Consider the following 19,617-nt stretch of genomic DNA (forward strand, 5'->3'; position numbering starts at 1 on the left):
ACATCAGGTAACTAAGGTCCCTTAGTTACCCGATGTGTATCATAGTTACCAGCATACACCGGCTCCGTCACGATCCCAGCAGCGCCAGACATAACCTTGCGATGCTGGGATCATGACGGAGCCGGTGAACGCTGGTAACCATTATACACATCGGGTAACTAAGGTCCCTTAGTTACCCGATGTGTATCATAGTTACCAGTGTATACCAGCTCCATCACGATCCCAGCAGCGCCACACATACCCTTGCGATGCTGGGATCGTGACGGAGCCGGTGAACGCTGGTAACCATTATACACATCGGGTAACTAAGGTCCCTTAGTTACCCGATGTGTATCATAGTTACCAGCGTACACCGGCTCCCGGTACACATGTGCAGGGAGCCGGCATTATACTCCTCTCCCCCCAGGACTACTCCTCCTATTATAGTCCTCCTATTATACTCCTCTCTGAGTATAATAGGAGAACTATTATAGCATGGGGGATGGAGCACGATGGGGAGTGCGCAGCATGGGGGATGGAGCACGATGGGGTGCGCAGCATGGGGGATGTAGCACGATGGGGGGTGCACAGCATGGGGGATGTAGCACGATGGGGGGTGCGCAGCATGGGGGATGGAGCACGATGGGGGGTGCACAGCATGGGAGATGGAGCACGATGGGGAGTGCGCAGCATGGGGGATGGAGCACGATGGGGAGTGTGCAGCATGCGGGATGGAGCACGATGGGGGGTGCGCAGCATGGGGGATGGAGCACGATGGGGAGTGCGCAGCATGGGGGATGGAGCACGATGGGGAGTGCGCAGCATGGGGGATGGAGCAGGATGGGGGTGCGCAGCATGGGGGATGTAGCACGATGGGGGTGCGCAGCATGGGGGATGTAGCACGATGGGGTGCGCAGCATGGGGGATGTAGCACGATGGGGGGTGCGGAGGATGGAGCACGATGGGGGGTGCACAGCATGGGGGATGGAGCACGATGGGGAGTGCGCAGCATGGGGGATGGAGCACGATGGGGAGTGTGCAGCATGGGGGATGGAGCACGATGAGGAGTGTGCAGCATGGGGGATGGAGCACGATGGGGGGTGCGCAGCATGGGGGATCGAGCATGATGGGGGGTGCGCAGCATGGGGGATGGAGCACGATGGGGGGGTGCGCAGCATGGGGGATGGAGCACGATGGGGGGTGCGCAGCATGGGGGATGGAGCACGATGGGGGGTGCGCAGCATGGGGGATGGAGCACGATGGGGGGTGCGCAGCATGGGGGATGGAGCACGATGGGGGGTGCGCAGCATGGGGGATGGAGCACGATGGGGGGTGCGCAGCATGGGGGATGTAGCACGATGGGGGGTGCGGAGCATGGGGGATGTAGCACGATGGGGAGTGCGCAGCATGGGGGATGTAGCATGATGGGGAGTGCGCAGCATGGGGGATGGAGCACGATGGGGAGTGTGCAGCAGCATGGAGGATGGAGCACGATGGGGAGTGCGCAGCATGGGGGATGGAGCATGATGGGGGGTGCGCAGCATGGGGGATGGAGCACGATGGGGGGTGCACAGCATTGGGGATGGAGCACGATGGGAAGTGCGCAGCATGGGGGATGGAGCACGATGGGGAGTGCGTAGCATGGGGGATGGAGCACGATGGGGGTGCGCAGCATGGGGGATGTAGCACGATGGGGAGTGCGCAGAATGGGGGATGTAGCACGATGGGGAGTGCGCAGCATGGGGGATGTAGCATGATGGGGAGTGTGCAGCATGGGGGATGGAGCACGATGGGGGGTGCGCAGCATGGGGGATGGAGCACGATGGGGGGTACGCAGCATGGGGTATGGAGCACGATGGGGGTGCGCAGCATGGGAGATGGAGCACGATGGGGGGTGAGCAGCATAGGGGATGGAGCACGATAGGGGGTGCGCAGCATGGGGGATGGAGCACGATGGGGAGTGCGCAGCATGGGGGATGGAGCACGATGGGGGGTGCACAGCATGGGGGATGGAGCACGATGGGGGGTGCACACCTCCCCCCACTGCAGAACACCACACACACACTGGGAACCACAAATACCGCCCTACACAGACACCCAACACACAAACAGCGTGGCACACACAAATATACGCACATGCCGCACAACACACACATTGCACAAAACATACCTCCCACCAAAACACACACCCCACACCCACACAAACCGCGCAAAACACACACACAGCGCTCCACAAACAACGCAACACACAAACAACACCGCTCTCACCCCCCGCCACAGCCAGACAACACCCAGAACATGTACAGCGCCCTACACAAACACTTGGTAACTACACACAACAACATCTATATATATAACAAAAATCATACATTAACTACACAATACGTAAATTCTAGAATACCCGATGCGTAGAATCGGGCCACCTTCTAATATATATATATATATATATATATATATATATATATATATATATATATATATATATATATATATATATATATATATATATATATATATATATATATATATATATATGCCACTATTCAGGCAGATATCCTTCTTTTTAATGCAAAAATAAAAGCATAAGTGTCATTTAATAAATGATTATGTGCCTGTAACGTCATTGTGTGACTTTTTCTTCTATAGTACGGTGTTTGGAGAACAGCTGGACATTCATACTGGTGGGATTGATCTGGCATTTCCTCATCATGAAAATGAAATTGCTCAATGCGAGGCCTATCATCAGTGTGATAAGTGGGGGAATTATTTTCTACATTCTGGTAGGTCTGGTTGATGCATGTACATATGTGACTGGAGCCTTAGTTATATTGGAATTAGGGAATTATTGTACTGCCTTCAGATCCATTTGTAAATTGGCTCTGATTCTAAAGCAAAGTGTCTTTTATATTATGTTACTTTCATAATATGCTAAAAACCAGTACAACAACTATGATATTGGGGGATATAGGAAGCAAAGCACACCTTGATAATTACCTCTACATATTAAGGTGTAGATACCTGGTATATACATAAAATGTTGCTTATGATGATGCTTGAGTTCCTCATTGACTTCCATTATTCACTGTACTTGAGTCGAGCCCATCTGAGCACTCAGCTGCTCGTTCTGAGTGCTGAGCACCCGAGCATGGTCGTGCTTGCTCATCACTATAACCAACCTTCTTCACACTTGCATTCTATACTTTTCGAGTATAGTTGATGACAAGACTAATTGAAAAAAAAAAAAAAGGATGTAGTAGAGTTACCAGTGCATATAGAAATTCTGGGCTTTATGTCTAAATACTGATAAAGAATACAAAGCAGTTGCCCATAGCATCCAGTCAAGACTGTCTTTTCCCTCTTTTGTTGACGTGATTGCGAAGGATGACTAAATGAAATTAGGTGATGAACACTGGCCGCCTCTAACTCCTGCCCAGACTTTGTTCTGCACCAGCACAGGAGTCCAAGATGTCCCCATCTTTGGTCACATGAAGCATGCAATTGACTGGAGCATTCAGTGATCAGGGGCACATCCAAATATAATGCCGCATCAGTCAGTGCCCTGCTGTTATTGGCTGAATCTGCAGGCCACTGACCGTACACCCTGCCAGCCCTGCTACCAGCTAGTGTATTACCAAGATTTTGAGACCAAATATTGGAGTTGCTACGCATTTTTTTTTCATTGTTTTTTACAGTAAAGCAATAGAAAACCGCTAGAGGGAGACAGTTTATTTTTTGTCAGCTGTTAGAATTGAAACACTATTGTTTATTCTCTTTAGTTAATAGGGTAGGTCAGGATACTAAATTTTTCTGAAGCACCAAAGATGTTTTAGTATTACTGAAACGTGGACTAGGTTTGAATCTATATCTCAAGAATTCCAGGCCTGGGCCCGGCACTCGGTACATTTGAACCCATGCAGGTCCGGACTTTTACAGTCTGGGTTCTTCCATCACTACTTCCAGGCCCTAAAAATAGCCTGAATAACCGATTGAGATAACATTGCGGCCCTCAAAATTGTGGTTTCAACAGCCACAACGGCAGACTGAGCGGTTGTAAATTTGAATGGAAGAACAGACCCTGGGACAAAAGGTCCTGGAGGTACAGAAGAGCCCATGAGACGTCTGCCAGGAGATTGACCACCTCCAAATACCAGGATCTCCAGAGCCAGTCTGGAACAATGAGAATAACTAGAACATAGAATACCCTTTACTCTGATCTTCTTGAGAAGTGTGGGTAGAAGCAGTAGATGTGGAAACAGGTAAGGCAGAAAAAAGCCACCAGAGTTCACTTAAAACTGATTAAAAAAACTGTTAGACTGCTTAATACCAGCCTTAGGCTTTAGACGCCAAAAGCCTACCATATCCACACTGCTGGAGTCAGTTCCCCCTGTGCGCCATGAGACGGAAGACGCTGAGGTGCTTCTGTGCCCCCTCACCACTTAAAAGGTGCTGCACCATAAAGAGAAAGAGGGGGAGCCAGAGGGCGGGAACCCAGCATGCTGAGACACTACCGCTGATGGGCTGAAAAAAAAAACGGCCTCAATGATTGGCCAAATGGATCACGGCCACTTGGCTGAAAACGTCCTGCCCAGTGATTGACTGAAACAGCCATCCACCCGATAGGCCGAGAGCTCCAAACAGCCACACATGAGTACAGACTGTCTGTAAGACCCTCAGAAACCGCATCTGGCCCTATACACCCAGACACAGAGGGAAAAAGGCCCACAGAAGAACAGGTAACTACCATCCTAAGGAAAGGAATAGAAGGGGGGAAATAGAAGGGAAAGGAGGACTCCTGACTGGGTCATAGTTACCTGAAAGCAACCCTTCAAAAAAGTGCAGCCTAAATAGGGGTTAAATATGAATTTATTAGCAAAAATAGCAATTATTAAAACAAAAGTGTGTAAAATGGGAGGAAACACTAGAGGGCGACATAGTCCAGCAGGAGGATAGAGTGGTGCAAGTAAAACAGCCAAAACTGTATTTGAAATGGCTAAGTAGACAGGACACAGGAAAAACATTGATCTAAAGTAGGTAGGATAGTGCAAATACTAAGCTTATGCAGCAGAGGTAAGTATATACAGTGGTAATACATGAAGCGGCAAAGTGCATAGATAAAGGAATCAAAGTGCATTCTTACCCATATGCCATCTCCTGCTGGAGTGGCGCCAGCCCCGACGTGTACCTGACGAAGGCCTGCACTGAAACGTGTGTCGGGATTGACTCATGCCAGATCTAATTTCTGGTGATTACAGTGCAGCGGTAAGAAGTGGTATTTTTCACTACAAACATCTTTCTGAATCCATCCCAGGTACTGAGGAATTATGTGCTACTACCTAGAATTGATGCTGGCACTATATAGTGAACAAAAAAACATTGTGCAGTCGCACTATTTTTGCAATTTTATCGCATTTGGAATTTGTTTTCCCGTTTTTCCAGTACACTATGTGGCAGAATGAATGTTGTCACTCAAAAGTACAACTCATCCCACAAAAAAACCTAAGCCCTCGTATGTCGATATTAACAAAAAAATACAAATGTTCTGGCTCTTGGAAGAAGGGGGGGGGGGGGGAAGGAAAATCGCCCGGGGGTGAAGCGGTTAATAGTCAAAGTCCTTTCCTCTTAAATATTCCACACACTGACTTGTTACAACACCGGCATCCTAGTACGGTACCCTGTGTAAATTTAGTGATCTATTTAATACGACCCATTTTGACTATGCTCATTATGTTCATATGTCCTGTAATCATACGTTAGAATGGATCCACCAGCAATCTGATGACAAAAAAGTTATGCAAACAACTTTTTTGTCCGTTTTTAAAAAAGAAATTTTCGCTGGATTCCATTTTTTTTAACATGGAAGTCTATGGAAAACGGGTCCGTTAACAGATTGCTATGTATCTTCCATTTGAAACTGATCCAGTAAGAAAAAAAATGGATGCTTTACAAATGCAAGAAAAACGGATGGCAAAATAACAATCAGCTAATGGTTCCATTTGCCATAGACTCCCATGTTAAAAGACCGAATTCTGCAAAAATCTATTTTTTCAAAACAATCTAAAAACTTGTATTTGCACAACTTTTTTACCAACGGATTGCTGCTGGATCCGTTCTAACGGATGATTACTGGACATGTGAACTCAGCCTTTCCCAAATGTTTGTACAGACAGACTGTAGATGCTTCGTTGTTCACGCTTGCTGAATGAAAAAAAAATTGAGTTAAGTGATTGCTGGAGACACAATCATGAAAAGAAAAATCATGACGACAGTATCCTTCTTAAGCCGGGGCCACACGGGGACTAATGCAATCCTCGCATGACACTCAGCTCACGCTGACAGCACAGCAGGAGCCGAGTGCCATGCGAGTGTCACTGCAACTGAGGTCCGATGATGCGATCGGACCTCAGCTGCGGGGGGTGGGCCGCCACTGAGGAGGAGAGGGAGGGATTTATCTCCCTCTCTCCTCCATGGCTGGCTATTGCCATTCTCGCCTTCACTCGCAGTACACCGATGTACCGCGAGTGCAGTGCGATCTTTCTCTCGCCCCATAGACTTGAATGGGTACGAGAGAAAGAGTCTCGCATTACAATCACAGCATGCTGCGATTGTTTTCTCGGTCCGATTGGGGCTGAGAAAATAATCGCTCATGGGTGCTGACACACAGGCTAATATTGGTCCGAGTGGAATGCGATGTTTCATCGCATTCCACTTGCTCCGATTTTCATGCCGTGTATCTTAGGCTTTATGGTTCATCTTCGTTATGGATGGAAAAGCGCACAGAATAACAGCAATGATGCAGCGCGTTACAATAGATTGGAGGCTTGTTTATTTAAAAAAAAAAACCACCTATTGTGTTCTTCTGTACACTATCTGGGCATAATGAAGATGGTTCTCTCCTTGGAGCAGTTACATCTTCTCTGCTTCTGCTGTTGATAAAGTGTCTGAGGCACATGAAGGTATGAATAGTCTAATTTACATCCAGGAAAAAAGGACGATTTTCAGTAGTGTCATCCGTAAGTCCGCTTTCTACATAAATACGACATCCCTTTTTATTCTTTAGCAGTGAATACATTTATGAAACCAAATAAAGTTTGCGATGTTACCAATTGCAGTGTATCTATAAAAATCAGATACTGTGTGGATGCTCCGTATGGGATCCAATTTTTCTTTTTTGCGCACCCATAGACTTGATATAAAAGAGACTGGTGCATGCTGTATTTTTTTTCCCACAGACACTCTTTTCATGTGCTCTGAACAGCGCTATTGAATAACATTAGTCAGTATGCTAGACATATGTGCTATCTGGTATCAACTCAGAGAGCACATACTTATAATACGCTCATCTGAAGAAGCCCCTAGTTGTTACTTCCAGGATCTCAATCAAGGCGACATCTGTTTTTTCCTATGTGTCGCCTCCGTTTTCACCAGTGGGGGTGCAGTTATATAAATTGATCTCCAGCGTAGGAGTGACAGACATCTGGTTACACATACGTAATGGAACTGTAAACTTCTTTACACTTTTATGTCTGTGATTTGTCAGTCATTTTGCTTACTGACACAGGACAGTCATTGTGATTGCTTTTAATGGTTTGGATCTAAATGATGATCACTTCTTGTAAATGGACCTTAAGTGATCCATCCCTCCCAGTCAGCACAACTTAGTGATCTCATTAAATAAAGCCACTTTATTCCCAAAGACTAAAACAAGACACTAACATAATGACTTTTCATCCTAGGGCATTTACATCTGAAAGGAAAAGAAGATAAAATGTCAAAGTCTTTGAAAAACTACATAACAGTGAAGGTAAATTATGTTGGCGTTTTGTCTTGGGAAAATATATGTAGACAGATGTTATTCTTGGTTATACACTGAATGCTAATGGAAGTGCTTTTAGAAAATGTGGGTAATTGAGGTTTTATTAAAAGCAGTTTATTGCTATTTTATTAAACTAGTTAAATGTCCATAGATTTAGTTTGTAAATAAATTGATATTTGACAATACAGAACACAGTAACTATTTGTCATATAGGCCTATATTTAGGAGATTCATCTAGACTCAGTAGACTCAAGGGAGTCACAGATTATAGGTAATGTGTCCTGATTAGTGATGGATGAACTCAAAATATAAAGTTCGGGGTCCATACTGGATACGTAGTGTCCGTACACGGACCCCAAACACTGGCCCCTTACGGAAGTCCGTGTTACTGTTCGGATTCGGCCGCCCAGATAGAGGGCTAGGCAGCTGCAAAAGGGAGCAAAACTGGGATTAAGGCCCTGTGCGCACACTGCGTTTTTACCTGCGGTTTTACCCTCGGTTTTGCTGCAGAAATTTCTTGAGAAATGTTTGTAACCTTTCTGCAGACATTTCCCAGCAAAACCTATGGGAAAAAAAATAGCTGTGCGCACACTGCGTTTTTTTCTCAAGAAAATTCTTTCTGCAGAATTTCTTGAGAAAATGTGCATGTCACTTCTTTTCCGCGGGTACCTGCGGTATTTCTCTCCATTCACTGTAATGTAATCGCGAAATACAGTGGGTATACCGCAGGTAGCAAATGATGTGCGGTATACCCTCGGTATAGCCGTGGTTTACCTGCGGTAATGTTCATCACTGCCTGCGTTTTACAGGGAAGTGATGTCATTATGACAGGAAGAGGAAGCAGAGCAGAGTAAACACCCAGATCACACTCCCAGGACGCTGCACGGAAGCACTTCCGTGTGACCTCTGTCGGGTGCCCGTGCCGTCTGTATCCCGCTCCAGCCCTGCGGCTGCCCGCACTGCGGTATCAGCAGCTTCTCACACTGCAGTGCTGACAGCCGCAGGGATGACGAGCGCTGCCATCAGGAGGTTAGATGAGATCATTACCTGCGGTGACAATCTCCTGTTCTCCTAACGTCCACGCTGTCACTGTCTTCTATGCCCGTCTTGCGGGCGGCCTGAGACTGTGACTAGCGCTGATGTCACGGGCTCTCGCGATACTGCTGAGAACGCGGCGGGCATAGAAGTCAGTGACAGCGCTGACGTCAGGAGAGCAGGAGATCGTTACTGCAGGTAATGATCTCATCTAACCTCCTGATGGCAGCGCTAGTCATCCCCTGCAGTGACCTGGGCTGACCTATTGCTGTTAGCTCAGGTCACTGCACTGCTCTCCCAGCCAATGGGGAACATTTTGTTCTTCATTGACTGGGACAGTGACTATGGTATGGATCGTCGTGGGACCCCCTTATTGGATTACGCCGGACCTGGAATTGATTGTTCTTTTCAATAAATTGGTGAAAGAGGGAGTGTTTTTTCAAATAAAACTTTTTTTGTTGTCTATTTTTTATTTTTTACTGACTGGGTTGGTGATGTCGGGTATCTGATAGACGCTTGACATCACTAACCCCAGGGCTTGATGCCAGATGACATTACACATCTGACATCAACCCATTATATTACCCCGTTTGCCACCGTACCAGGGCAACGGGATGAGTTGGGGCAAAGCACCAGGATTGGCACGTCTAATGGATGCGCCACTTCTGGGGTGGCTGTGGCCTTCTATTTTTAGGCTGGGGAGTGTCCAATAACAGTGGACCTCCCTAGTCTGAGAATACCAGACCACAGCTGTCCGCTTTACCTTGGCTGGTGATCCAATTTGGGGGGGACCCCACGTTTTTTTGTTTTAAATTATTTATTTAATGTAAAATAACAGCGTGGGGTGCCCTCTGTTTTGGATTACCAGCCAAAGTAAAGCTGCCAGCTGTGATCTGCAGGCTGCAGCCGTCTGCTTCACCCTAGCTGGCTACAAAAGATAGGGGGGACCCCACGTCGTTTTTTTTTTAAATTTATTTTTTGGCTAAATACAAGGCTAAGCACCCTTTAGTGCCACATGAAAGTCACTAAAGGGTGCCAGCTTAGAATATGCAGGGAGGTGCGACATTATATAGGTCTTTCTCATCTATTATCTATCTATTCATCTATCCATCTTTCCCTCTATCCATTATCTGTCTGTCTATCTATATTATTTATTGCAGTTAAAGCATAAAAAACCGCAGGGACCAACCTGCGGAAAAAACGCAGCAAAACCGCGGCAAAAATGCATGCGTTTTTCCCGCGGTTTTGGTGCGGTTTTTTACCGCAGGTGCGGTAATCTTCAACTCCCAGAAGTTTCTCAAGAAATTTTCTTGAGAAAAATCACTTTTCTAGTGCGCACATAGCCTAAAGCAGGACAATTGTACATACCAAGTTTCCATGTTGCTGTCACACTGTGTCCGGGTCCGCTCATTAAACCTTATAAATATTCACTTCTTCCACCGTCCACCCTCTGTGACAGCATCTGTGATTGTTTGCCCTCACGCTAGCTGTCTGGGTACCTAAAGTGGAGTGTAAAAATAAATTGGAAAAAATTACGTGGTTTCCCATATTTTGATGCCCAGCGCACATAAAGCAGACAGCTGAAGGCTGAAGCCCCCAGCTGTGTGCTTTATCTTGGCTGTGTATCACAATACGAGGAACCCAATATGTTCGTTTTAAATTTTTTAAATAAATAATGTAAAAAAACTCAGTGATGTCCCCCCATATTGATAACCGTCTCTCACGGCTGCGGCTCCGTTAGTGTGTTCCGCAGCCACAGTTATCGGTCACGTTTCCTAATGTGACCGCGCACTGCAACCTCAGGATGTAGCAGAGCCTGGATCGTCGTAGAACATTATTGTGTGGCCCTGCAGGGGTATTTTGGGGGTTAATAAAATGGAGAAAGAGGGTGGGGTTTTTTTTTATTGTTTTTGTAACAAATGGAGACCACACAGAATTTTTCAAATTTTTTTACACTCCACTTCTGGGACCCAGACAGCTAGTATGAGGGCAACCAATCATAGACACAGGCACAGAGTGTTGGGGTGCAGTCTGACTGCAACCAATCACAGACACTGTCACAGAGGGTGGGCAGGAAAACAGTGAATATTCATGAGATTTACTAAGCCCTCAATCAGGGTTCTGGGCGCTGCGGACTTTCATTGTTTTCCCCACAGACAAAACTCACGTCACTGCAAGCATAAGTTGTCATGCTGTGGCTCAGGAAACCGCGCCGCATGTTGGTTTACGCTGCAGAAAAAAGAAGCACAGTGGGCATGGTAATTCTATAAATCCCATCCACTGTGCCTCTACTGTACAATGTAGCATTTTGGACTCAGAGAAATTACGCTGCTTCCAAAACACTGCTAATCCTGATCTTGGGAACTCTGCCTAATACTGAATTAAGATGAGACATTGTAGATTTTGTTCACATGTACTTTCTGTAATTTTATAGTTTTGCTCCATCACATGAGTAGAATACCAAGGTTAACAAAAGTGTCTGATCTGTAACATACCTGACACCAGCAGATCACATTGACTATATCGGGGTTGGGTTTCATAGTAGTGTCTGCACGTCACCCGAAAAAATTAAAGCAGCATGCTGCACATTTTGTTGATTGCTCTTGCCTGGATCTAAGACGGTGGCTTTGAACAGAAATACAGATGTGAACATAGCCTTAAAAACACAAAAGAAGGGAATAAAATTATACCACAAGCCTTCAATGCAAACCCTTAAAACGGGAATCTGCCAGAAAAAGACATTATGTGTAGGGATGAGCGAACCTGAACAGTAAAGTTCAGGGTTCGTACCAGACATTTGGTGTGCAGGGATCGAACTCAAACATGGATTTTTATTTAAAAAGTCCAAATTTGGACTTCTGGTGCTGTCCATATGCTTGTAAAGTTTGTTGAAAGGCTACTGAGTAGCCAATCACCAAGATTTTTGTCATGGGGAAGATGCCTGTATGGCTGCTGTAAACAATAAATAAATTAAGAAGAAAAAAAAAATGAAGTGTGGTCCCACCTATGTTTGATAAGCAGCTCAAGTAAAGCAGACAGCTGGGGGCTGCAGCCCTTAGCTGCCTAGTTTACCTTGGCTGGTTATCAAACATAGAGGGGACCCAATGCAGTTTTTTAAACTTATTTATTTCAATAATTTTAAAAAAACGCTTGGGGGTTCCCCCTATTTTTGATCAGCAAAGGTAAAGCAGACAGCTGTGGGCTGGGATGATCAGGCTGGGAAGGGTCATGGTTATTTGGCCTTTTCCAGCCTAAAAATAGCAGCTCGCAGCCGACCCGTTAAATGCGCCAATTCTGGTGTTTTGCCTGCCTCTTCCCAATTGCCCTGGTGTGGTGGCAATTGAGGTAATACTTTTGGGGTTCATGTCAGCTGTGAATTAACAGCTGACATCAAACCCAGGGGTTTGTAATTGATAGGTGTCAGACACCTTCATTACTAACTCGACAAATGTGTTAAAACACACACACAGGAAAAAAATAGTTTATTTAAATTAACACTCTCCCTAGTTCACCAGATTATTAATTTTAAAAAATCCTCGAAGTTCCAACATAATCCAGTTGGTGATTAAACACTGACGTAATCCAATAGTGTAATATCCCATGAAGCCCATCTATTCCTATGGAGAATGTTCTTAGAAAGAAACTCCATAGGTCACTCGAGGTCAGCGGCAGGCACAGAATTTCTCATGCTCCCGGGTCTAACACTGATTCTCTGCCACTGCTGCCCGTGTCTGTTATTGTCTGCAACACTGACATCACATTGACAGCGCTGCAGCCAATAAGTGAGGGAAGCAGCTCTGTCCATGTTGGTGGCAAGAGCCACTGATTGGCTGCAGCACTGTCGACGTGATGTCACCACTACAGACAATAACAGACACCAGGAGCAGAGGTGAAGACTCACCGCTGGACCCTGAGAGGGTAAGTAAAGTACATTTTGAATTTGAAAAACAAACTGCAGCTGGGTAGAGAGTATTCAGAGACTGGAAAACCCTTTTACTGTACCTGAGGTTTCTTCCACATGTACGTGTGACGTCTGTTTTCTTTTTTTTTTAAATCAGATCTTTTTTATTAAACACTGGTACAAGGGTACAAAACAGAGAAATGATCATTGCATAACATAAATGTACATTATCATAGTAGGTTGAACGTCATCGTATTATGCAGAGCCATACAATTACTCCTCATACATATTTATGATAGTATTTTGATTTTCCATAAACTAACCAATTGAACTACTTAACTTCTTTAAAATAACAAAAAGTCATTAAGGATAAAAGTTGTTTTTCCTACTATGTTTGTCCTTCTCAACACTCATTCTCCGACCATGTCACTCCACAACATTTTCCGCTCAATCACATCTAACCCTCCCTCTCTTTTCGGTACAGTGACGTCTGTTTTCACATGTGCTGGAGATACAGACACATAGTATAAAGATGAGAACAGGAGTTTTTTAAGGTGCACATATAACAAAAATTTTATTTAGACAAGGTGAGGACACATGAACATCCACATGAGCGTTAAAAACATATTAAAAACATCATATGATAGATTACTCCCATGTTACAATCTCATCATGGGTTCAAGGCATAAGACTCCAAAGCATGATGGTGCAGCACTGTCAAAAAATTCATATATTAATAAATCAGCATTAATTTCTTTCAAAAACATGCAACAGACGCCTATAAAGGCAAAAACCTGAGCATAGAGTACATTGCTCAGGTAGTTATACCATCTATACCATCAGGCAGTAACTGTGCCCCAGAGTAGCCATCAGCCAAATGTAATAGAGGGGGAGAATCCGTCATAAAACAGCCCCAAAATCACCTACGTACGTTTCGATATTACAAAGTCTTTTTGACAGTGCTGCACCATCATGCTTTGGAGTCTTATGCCTTGAACCCATGATGAGATTGTAACATGGGAGTAATCTATCATATGATGTTTTTAATATGTTTTTAACGCTCATATGGATGTTCATGTGTCCTCACCTTGTCTAAATAAAATTTTTGTTATATGTGCACCTTAAAAAACTCCTGTTCTCATCTTTATACTATGCAATTGAGTTTGTGCTAAGTGTGTGGGTTCCAGTAGATTCTGGACCCACCTTTTCATTTCATGTCCTATGGCACTTTGGATTTCTCTAAAGATACAGACACATGTAGACCCATTAAAATCAATGGGTCTGTGCACACATCTGTGTTTTGACATGGACTGTGTGTACGTGTGGAGCACACGAGTGTCTGTGTGCGCCACACAGTGACATATTTGTTTTTCTCTGGCAGCACGGATGTCAAACAGACCGCACACTTTTGTGATCCGTGCAACATCAGTGTGACGTACCGGAGAAAACGTGTGACATAAAAATAGAGAGTTTTTATACTTGCCTGTCTCCAGTGCTGCTGTCTTTGACTCTGCTGTTGCTTCCGGGCCCTCTCATTATGCTCATTGTATATTCACTGCACTCACCACGGACCTTGAAGTAACAGTAGCGCCAGAGACAGGTAAGTATACAAGTTCATGCTGTCCTTGTGCTATCTGGATGTCACACAGATAGCACAGGAACAGCACAATAAGAATACACACATGGACACGCGCACACACATACGCACCTTCACCACGGGCCATTAAACACGTGTGTGTTTTATGCAGACGTGTGAAAGAGGCCTTACATTGTGCAGTCTTGCAGTGGGGCCAGTTCCAATGCCTCTCAATCACAGGAATATGTTGCCCTTTGAAGCAGACAGCATAGCACGCTTTCACCCTAGGGGGATGGTACTGGATTAGAAGTACGAGGATGCAGTCGTGTGTTGGTTGCAGCTCAGATCACAGTCCACCTGTGCCCACCTATGCTGCAGTTTCTGGAAGATGATGGCTGATTTCTAATTCTTTAGCTCCCATTGACCTCGCACTCGTATTCTTCTTTCTAGGAATTTCTACAGTCTTTCTCGTCTGATGAGTTTCGGATGTTTTGTTTGCGCACTAAATACAGATCAGGTATTGTAATGATGTACAATAACATACACCGCAGGGTAAGACAGACGATCAGATTGTCTCCTGCCTGCTTCTGCTCTGACCTATTTTAATCTCGGTTCCTAGCTGTTGAATACAGTTCGGATTCCATGAGTGAAGCCACGAACACCCTTAGAATAATCTCTTCTTTTCTGAACGATGCCAATGCCTATATGAAAGGTCAGCTCGTGTGTGCGCCTATACAGGAGGATATACTATGGCAGAGGTAATTCATTGTCAATTCTCTACCATCTGTCAGCCTTCCTAAGTGTGCACTGTACTGTGATACTACAATACCAGCCTTCACTTGCTTTTCTCACAAATGTTTTTCTTTCCTTGTCAAACAGCCTAAATGAAACAAAAGTCAATGTGAAAGCAGCGTTTGCAGATGACTTTGACACCCTACGAGCTGTCAATGCCGTTATGGACCTTATTCACCACGGCAACCAACAGCTTAAGGCCGTTTCCAAGGTAACCCATCAGGATGTAATCTAAAGATGGCAGCTGTCCACGCCAGCAGTCTCAGGGGTGCCCTATGGGTTGCATTACTTCTAAAGCCCTGTAAGCTGGGAGCTCAGGCTTGGGCTGGATATCTTCTTTTATCATCATAGATTTCAGCGTTTCTGTAGATCGCTTTTTTTTATTCACACAACATTCTCCTAGCTTAACTGAAAGAGTCACACTGTATTATCAGCAATCAGTACGTGTCTTTTGATTGTTGATTTTTAAAGGGAGCGTATCATCCCCAAACTGCAAATTCACATACTTAAACATTTATATATGGGACTTGGCCCCTTTAAAAATCATACCAATAGTATTCATCTTGCTGTTTTATTTGCAGATTGACTCACTTTAATCCATATGGAAATCAGAGCACTTTCTTGCACCTTTGGCTTGGGTAGTGCGTCTGGGCACCGTTACACCCTCCGGTGTGCATATCCAGCACTGTCCCTGATTGACAGCTCTAGTTTTCTCACAACGAACGCTCCCTGAACACAAGTCTCTGTTCTTACCCATGTACATTGACACAGCAGGAGCCCAGCAGTGTGCTCACAGTGTCAGGGTAAGCGTGTACTCGGTTTGCATGCACACATGCTCTGATCGCTATCTCCTGCTAGTCTTTAGTATAGCAAACGAGTGGCTTCACAGAGGAGCTGAAAATCAGAGCGTGCCCGGACTCACACGGAGTATGAGCCCACCATGACACTGTGAGCGTGTCACTGGATTCCTCTGGTGCCAGTGCACACATGCAGGGACAGAGATTTGAGTTTAGGGACTGTTTGCTGTGAGAAAGCCAGTATCAAGGCTCAAGATCAGCGACCGTACTGGTAAGCAAATTTGTGCATGGAGGCATTGGCCATGCCACCTTGATTTGCGTAAGAATTCAAAGTGATTTTTATCTGAAGCTACAGCATTAAATTGTACAATGTGTCCACCCATATCTTGTCCACCGCCATTAACGTGAGATAAAAATGCTAATTCCGTTGTTTTCCACCAGGTGGCGCAATAGGTGGTTTCATTGCGTAGCGCATGGCTACTTTACTATACCTAGACACTACTTCTATGCCTATAGCTGCCGCCGTTCTCAAGTTAATGGCGGTGGATACACTGTATAGTACTGGTATGATGTTTATAGGGATAAGTCCCTTATATACAGCTCTGGCAAAAATTAAGAAACCACTTTCAAATTTTCAGTTTTTCAGATTTTTCTCTTTATAGGTATATTTTTTAGTAAAATGTAAATTGTTCTTTTATTCTATAAACTACTGACAACGTCTCCGAATTTCCAAGCAATACATTATGTATTTATTTTATGAAAATGAGAAAGTGTCAAAATAACAAAAAAATGCATTGCTTTCAGACCTCTAATACTGTAATGCAAAGAAAATAAGTTCATTTTAGAAACAACAATACTAATAATATTTTAACTCCGGAAGAGTTCAGAAATCAATATATTGTGGAATAATCATGATTTTTAATCACAGCTTTCATGCGTCTTGGCATGCTTTCCACCAGTCTTCACATTGCTGTTGGGTGACCTTATGCCACTTGTGGTGCACAAATATAAGCAGTTCTTCTTTGTTTGATGGCTTGTGACTATTCATCTTCCTCTTGATTACATTCCAGAGGTTTTCAATGGGGTTCAGGTCGTCAGATTGGGCTGGCCATGACAGGGTTTTGATGTGGTGGTCCTTCATCCACACATTAATTGACCTAGCTGTGTGGCATGGCGCATTGTCCTGCTGGAAAAACCAGTCCTCACAGTTGGGGAACATTGCCTGAGCAGAAGGAATCAACCGTTTTTCCAAAACAAAACACTAACCATTTTTATTTGTTGCAGGGGACACCCGAGGCTCGTAGCCCTGTGGTGTACGGTGCCATTATTTCATACTTGGAGCAGTTTTTTGATCTTTTGGGAATTTCTCAGCAGGAGAACCAGGTACCATATTTTCTTTGATATGTAATCTTTCCCCCACTCCTCAGATGAAAATACCGTATTTTTCGCTTTATAAGAGGCAACTGATTATAAGACGCACCCCCAAATTTGGTGAAGGAATAGAGAATTTTTTAATAAATGGGGTGCGTCTTATAATGCCAGTGTCCGTCTAACAAATCATATAGGGTATATGTCCCTCATAGCCCCCCCATCCTAAAATTAGCCCGCTTAATCTGGATATGGCCACCTTATGTTGAATATAGCCCCCTTGTGCTGGCACACATCCCCCAGTGATGCCACATGTCCCCTATGGCTGGCATACGTCCTCTATGGCTGGCACACGGCCCCTATGACTAGTACACGGCCCCCTGTGGCTGGCGCACAGCCCCCAGTGATGCCACATGTCCCCTATGGCTGGCACACGTCCCCTATGGCTGGTACACGGCCCCCAGTTATGCCACACGTCCCCTATGGCTGGCACACGTCCCCTATGGCTGGCACACGTCCCCTATGGCTGGCACACGTCCCCTATGGCTGGCACATGTCTCCTATGGCTGGCACACGTCCCCTATGGCTGGCACACGGCCCCCAGTGATGCCACATGTCCCCTATGGCTGGCACACGGCCCCTGTGGCTGACACACGGCCCCTGTGGCTGACACACGGACCCTGTGGCTGACACACGGACCCCAGTGATGCCACACGTCCCCTATGGCTGGCACACGTCCCCTATGGCTGGCACACGTCCCCTATGGCTGGCACACGTCCCCTATGGCTGGCACACGGCCCCCAGTGATGCCACATGTCCCCTATGACTGGCACACGGCCCCCTGTGGCTGGCACACGGCCCCTATTGCTGTCACACGGCCCCTATGGCTATAATCAAAAAGGGAAAAAAGTGCACCACAATAGCTAATAATGATGGAAGGGGTGCTGATAATGCAATGGAGCAAGTCAATTAAGGGGGAGAAAGAAGGATTTTTGTGTACTCACCGTAAAATCTCTTTCTCTGAGTCTTCATTGGGGGACACAGGACCATGGGTTATGCTGCTGTCACTAGGAGGCTGACACTAAGTAGACAGAAAAAGTTAGCTCCTCCCCAGCAGTATACACCCCGAGCCGGAGGCGGGCTCAATTCAGTTTAATGCACAAGCAGTAGGAGGAGAACCAAAACAAAGACCCATAGATAAGTCACAGTAAAAATTATAACCGAGTCGCCGTGCGACAAGTGGCCTGGAAATATGGACCACTGAGGCGATAGGCAGGCAATATGTAACACAAGACAAAACAGGGTGGGTGCTGTGTCCCCCAATGAAGACTCAGAGAAAGAGATTTTACGGTGAGTACACAAAAATCCTTCTTTCTCTATCGTTTCATTGGGGGACACAGGACCATGGGACGTCCAAAAGCAGTCCCTGGGTGGGAAAAGAGCAAGCACCGGAGACAGGTAGGAAACCTCTTCCCCCTGTCGGGCTTGACCCAGACCTGCCAGTACCTATCTTGTTACAGGTGTGCTACCGCTGCCCGTAAAAACCTACACAAAGACCGGCCTCTGCCAATACCTGGGTGTGATCATGGTAGGACCTAGTACAGGTATGCAGACTAGACCAGGAGGCGACCTCGCGGACCTGGCCGGTCGACGTCCAAAGTCTAATCGACTAAGATGCTCCCGTTGCACGGGTATAGTGCACCTTCACTGCCCGCGGCGGGGATCCGTTCTTCCTGCGGTAGGCCTCAACGCTAGCGGAATTGGAACCATGTGGCAATCTTGGCCTTGGGCGCCGGCATGAACTGACTGTCTGTGTCACCGAAAGGTGCGGTCCTGAGGACATAACAAAAAACTGAGAGCTCGTACCAGGGCCAGAGTAAACAAGGCCCCTTTCAGGCTGAGAGAAGGACTAGGACAGAATGACCGAAACCCAATCTCCTATCTAGGTGGAATGGCGAGACAGCCCCAGACCGAAGGCGGGGTCTGGTCAGAGCACCCCCCCCCTGTGCAGGTGGAGGCCCAGAAAAAGGAGGAGAAAACGACCAGAGAGGACTGCCCGTCCTGATGCCCTTCGTAAAAAACGTGATGGCAATGAGGAACCCACCTTCCAAAACAGGTGAGAACCGAAGGAAACTAGGAAAGAAAAAACAGGATACCCTGAAGTGAACCCCTCGCCAGATCTAGGTCCCACGTCTCTAGTGGATGACGATACAGTAGAGTCAGATGGGTGACTTCTTGGGTGAAAGTCCTGATTTGGCAGACGAGAAGCGAGAGGCTTCTGAAACCGAATTGATAGAGCAGACACCTGGCCCTTAAAGGGACGCGCGAGAGACCCGCATCCAGATCTGACTGCAAA

The 19,617-nt window shown here is 45.8% G+C and overlaps 1 protein-coding gene across 1 annotated transcript in view; it reads left to right on the forward strand.

The window, feature by feature from the left end:
• The window catches only part of CARS2 (cysteinyl-tRNA synthetase 2, mitochondrial), a 102,955-nt gene that overhangs the window by 62,906 nt on the left and 20,432 nt on the right, over window positions 1-19,617 (forward strand). Inside the window, exons 8-13 of the mRNA XM_075334337.1 lie at window positions 2,626-2,759; window positions 7,713-7,780; window positions 14,755-14,821; window positions 14,924-15,062; window positions 15,184-15,307; window positions 17,178-17,276. Coding sequence (XP_075190452.1) covers window positions 2,626-2,759; window positions 7,713-7,780; window positions 14,755-14,821; window positions 14,924-15,062; window positions 15,184-15,307; window positions 17,178-17,276 — 631 coding nt within the window. The remainder of the gene's footprint in view (window positions 1-2,625; window positions 2,760-7,712; window positions 7,781-14,754; window positions 14,822-14,923; window positions 15,063-15,183; window positions 15,308-17,177; window positions 17,277-19,617) is intronic.

This window comes from Anomaloglossus baeobatrachus, chromosome 2, assembly GCF_048569485.1.
Source record: "Anomaloglossus baeobatrachus isolate aAnoBae1 chromosome 2, aAnoBae1.hap1, whole genome shotgun sequence".
Classification (NCBI taxonomy): domain Eukaryota; kingdom Metazoa; phylum Chordata; class Amphibia; order Anura; family Aromobatidae; genus Anomaloglossus; species Anomaloglossus baeobatrachus.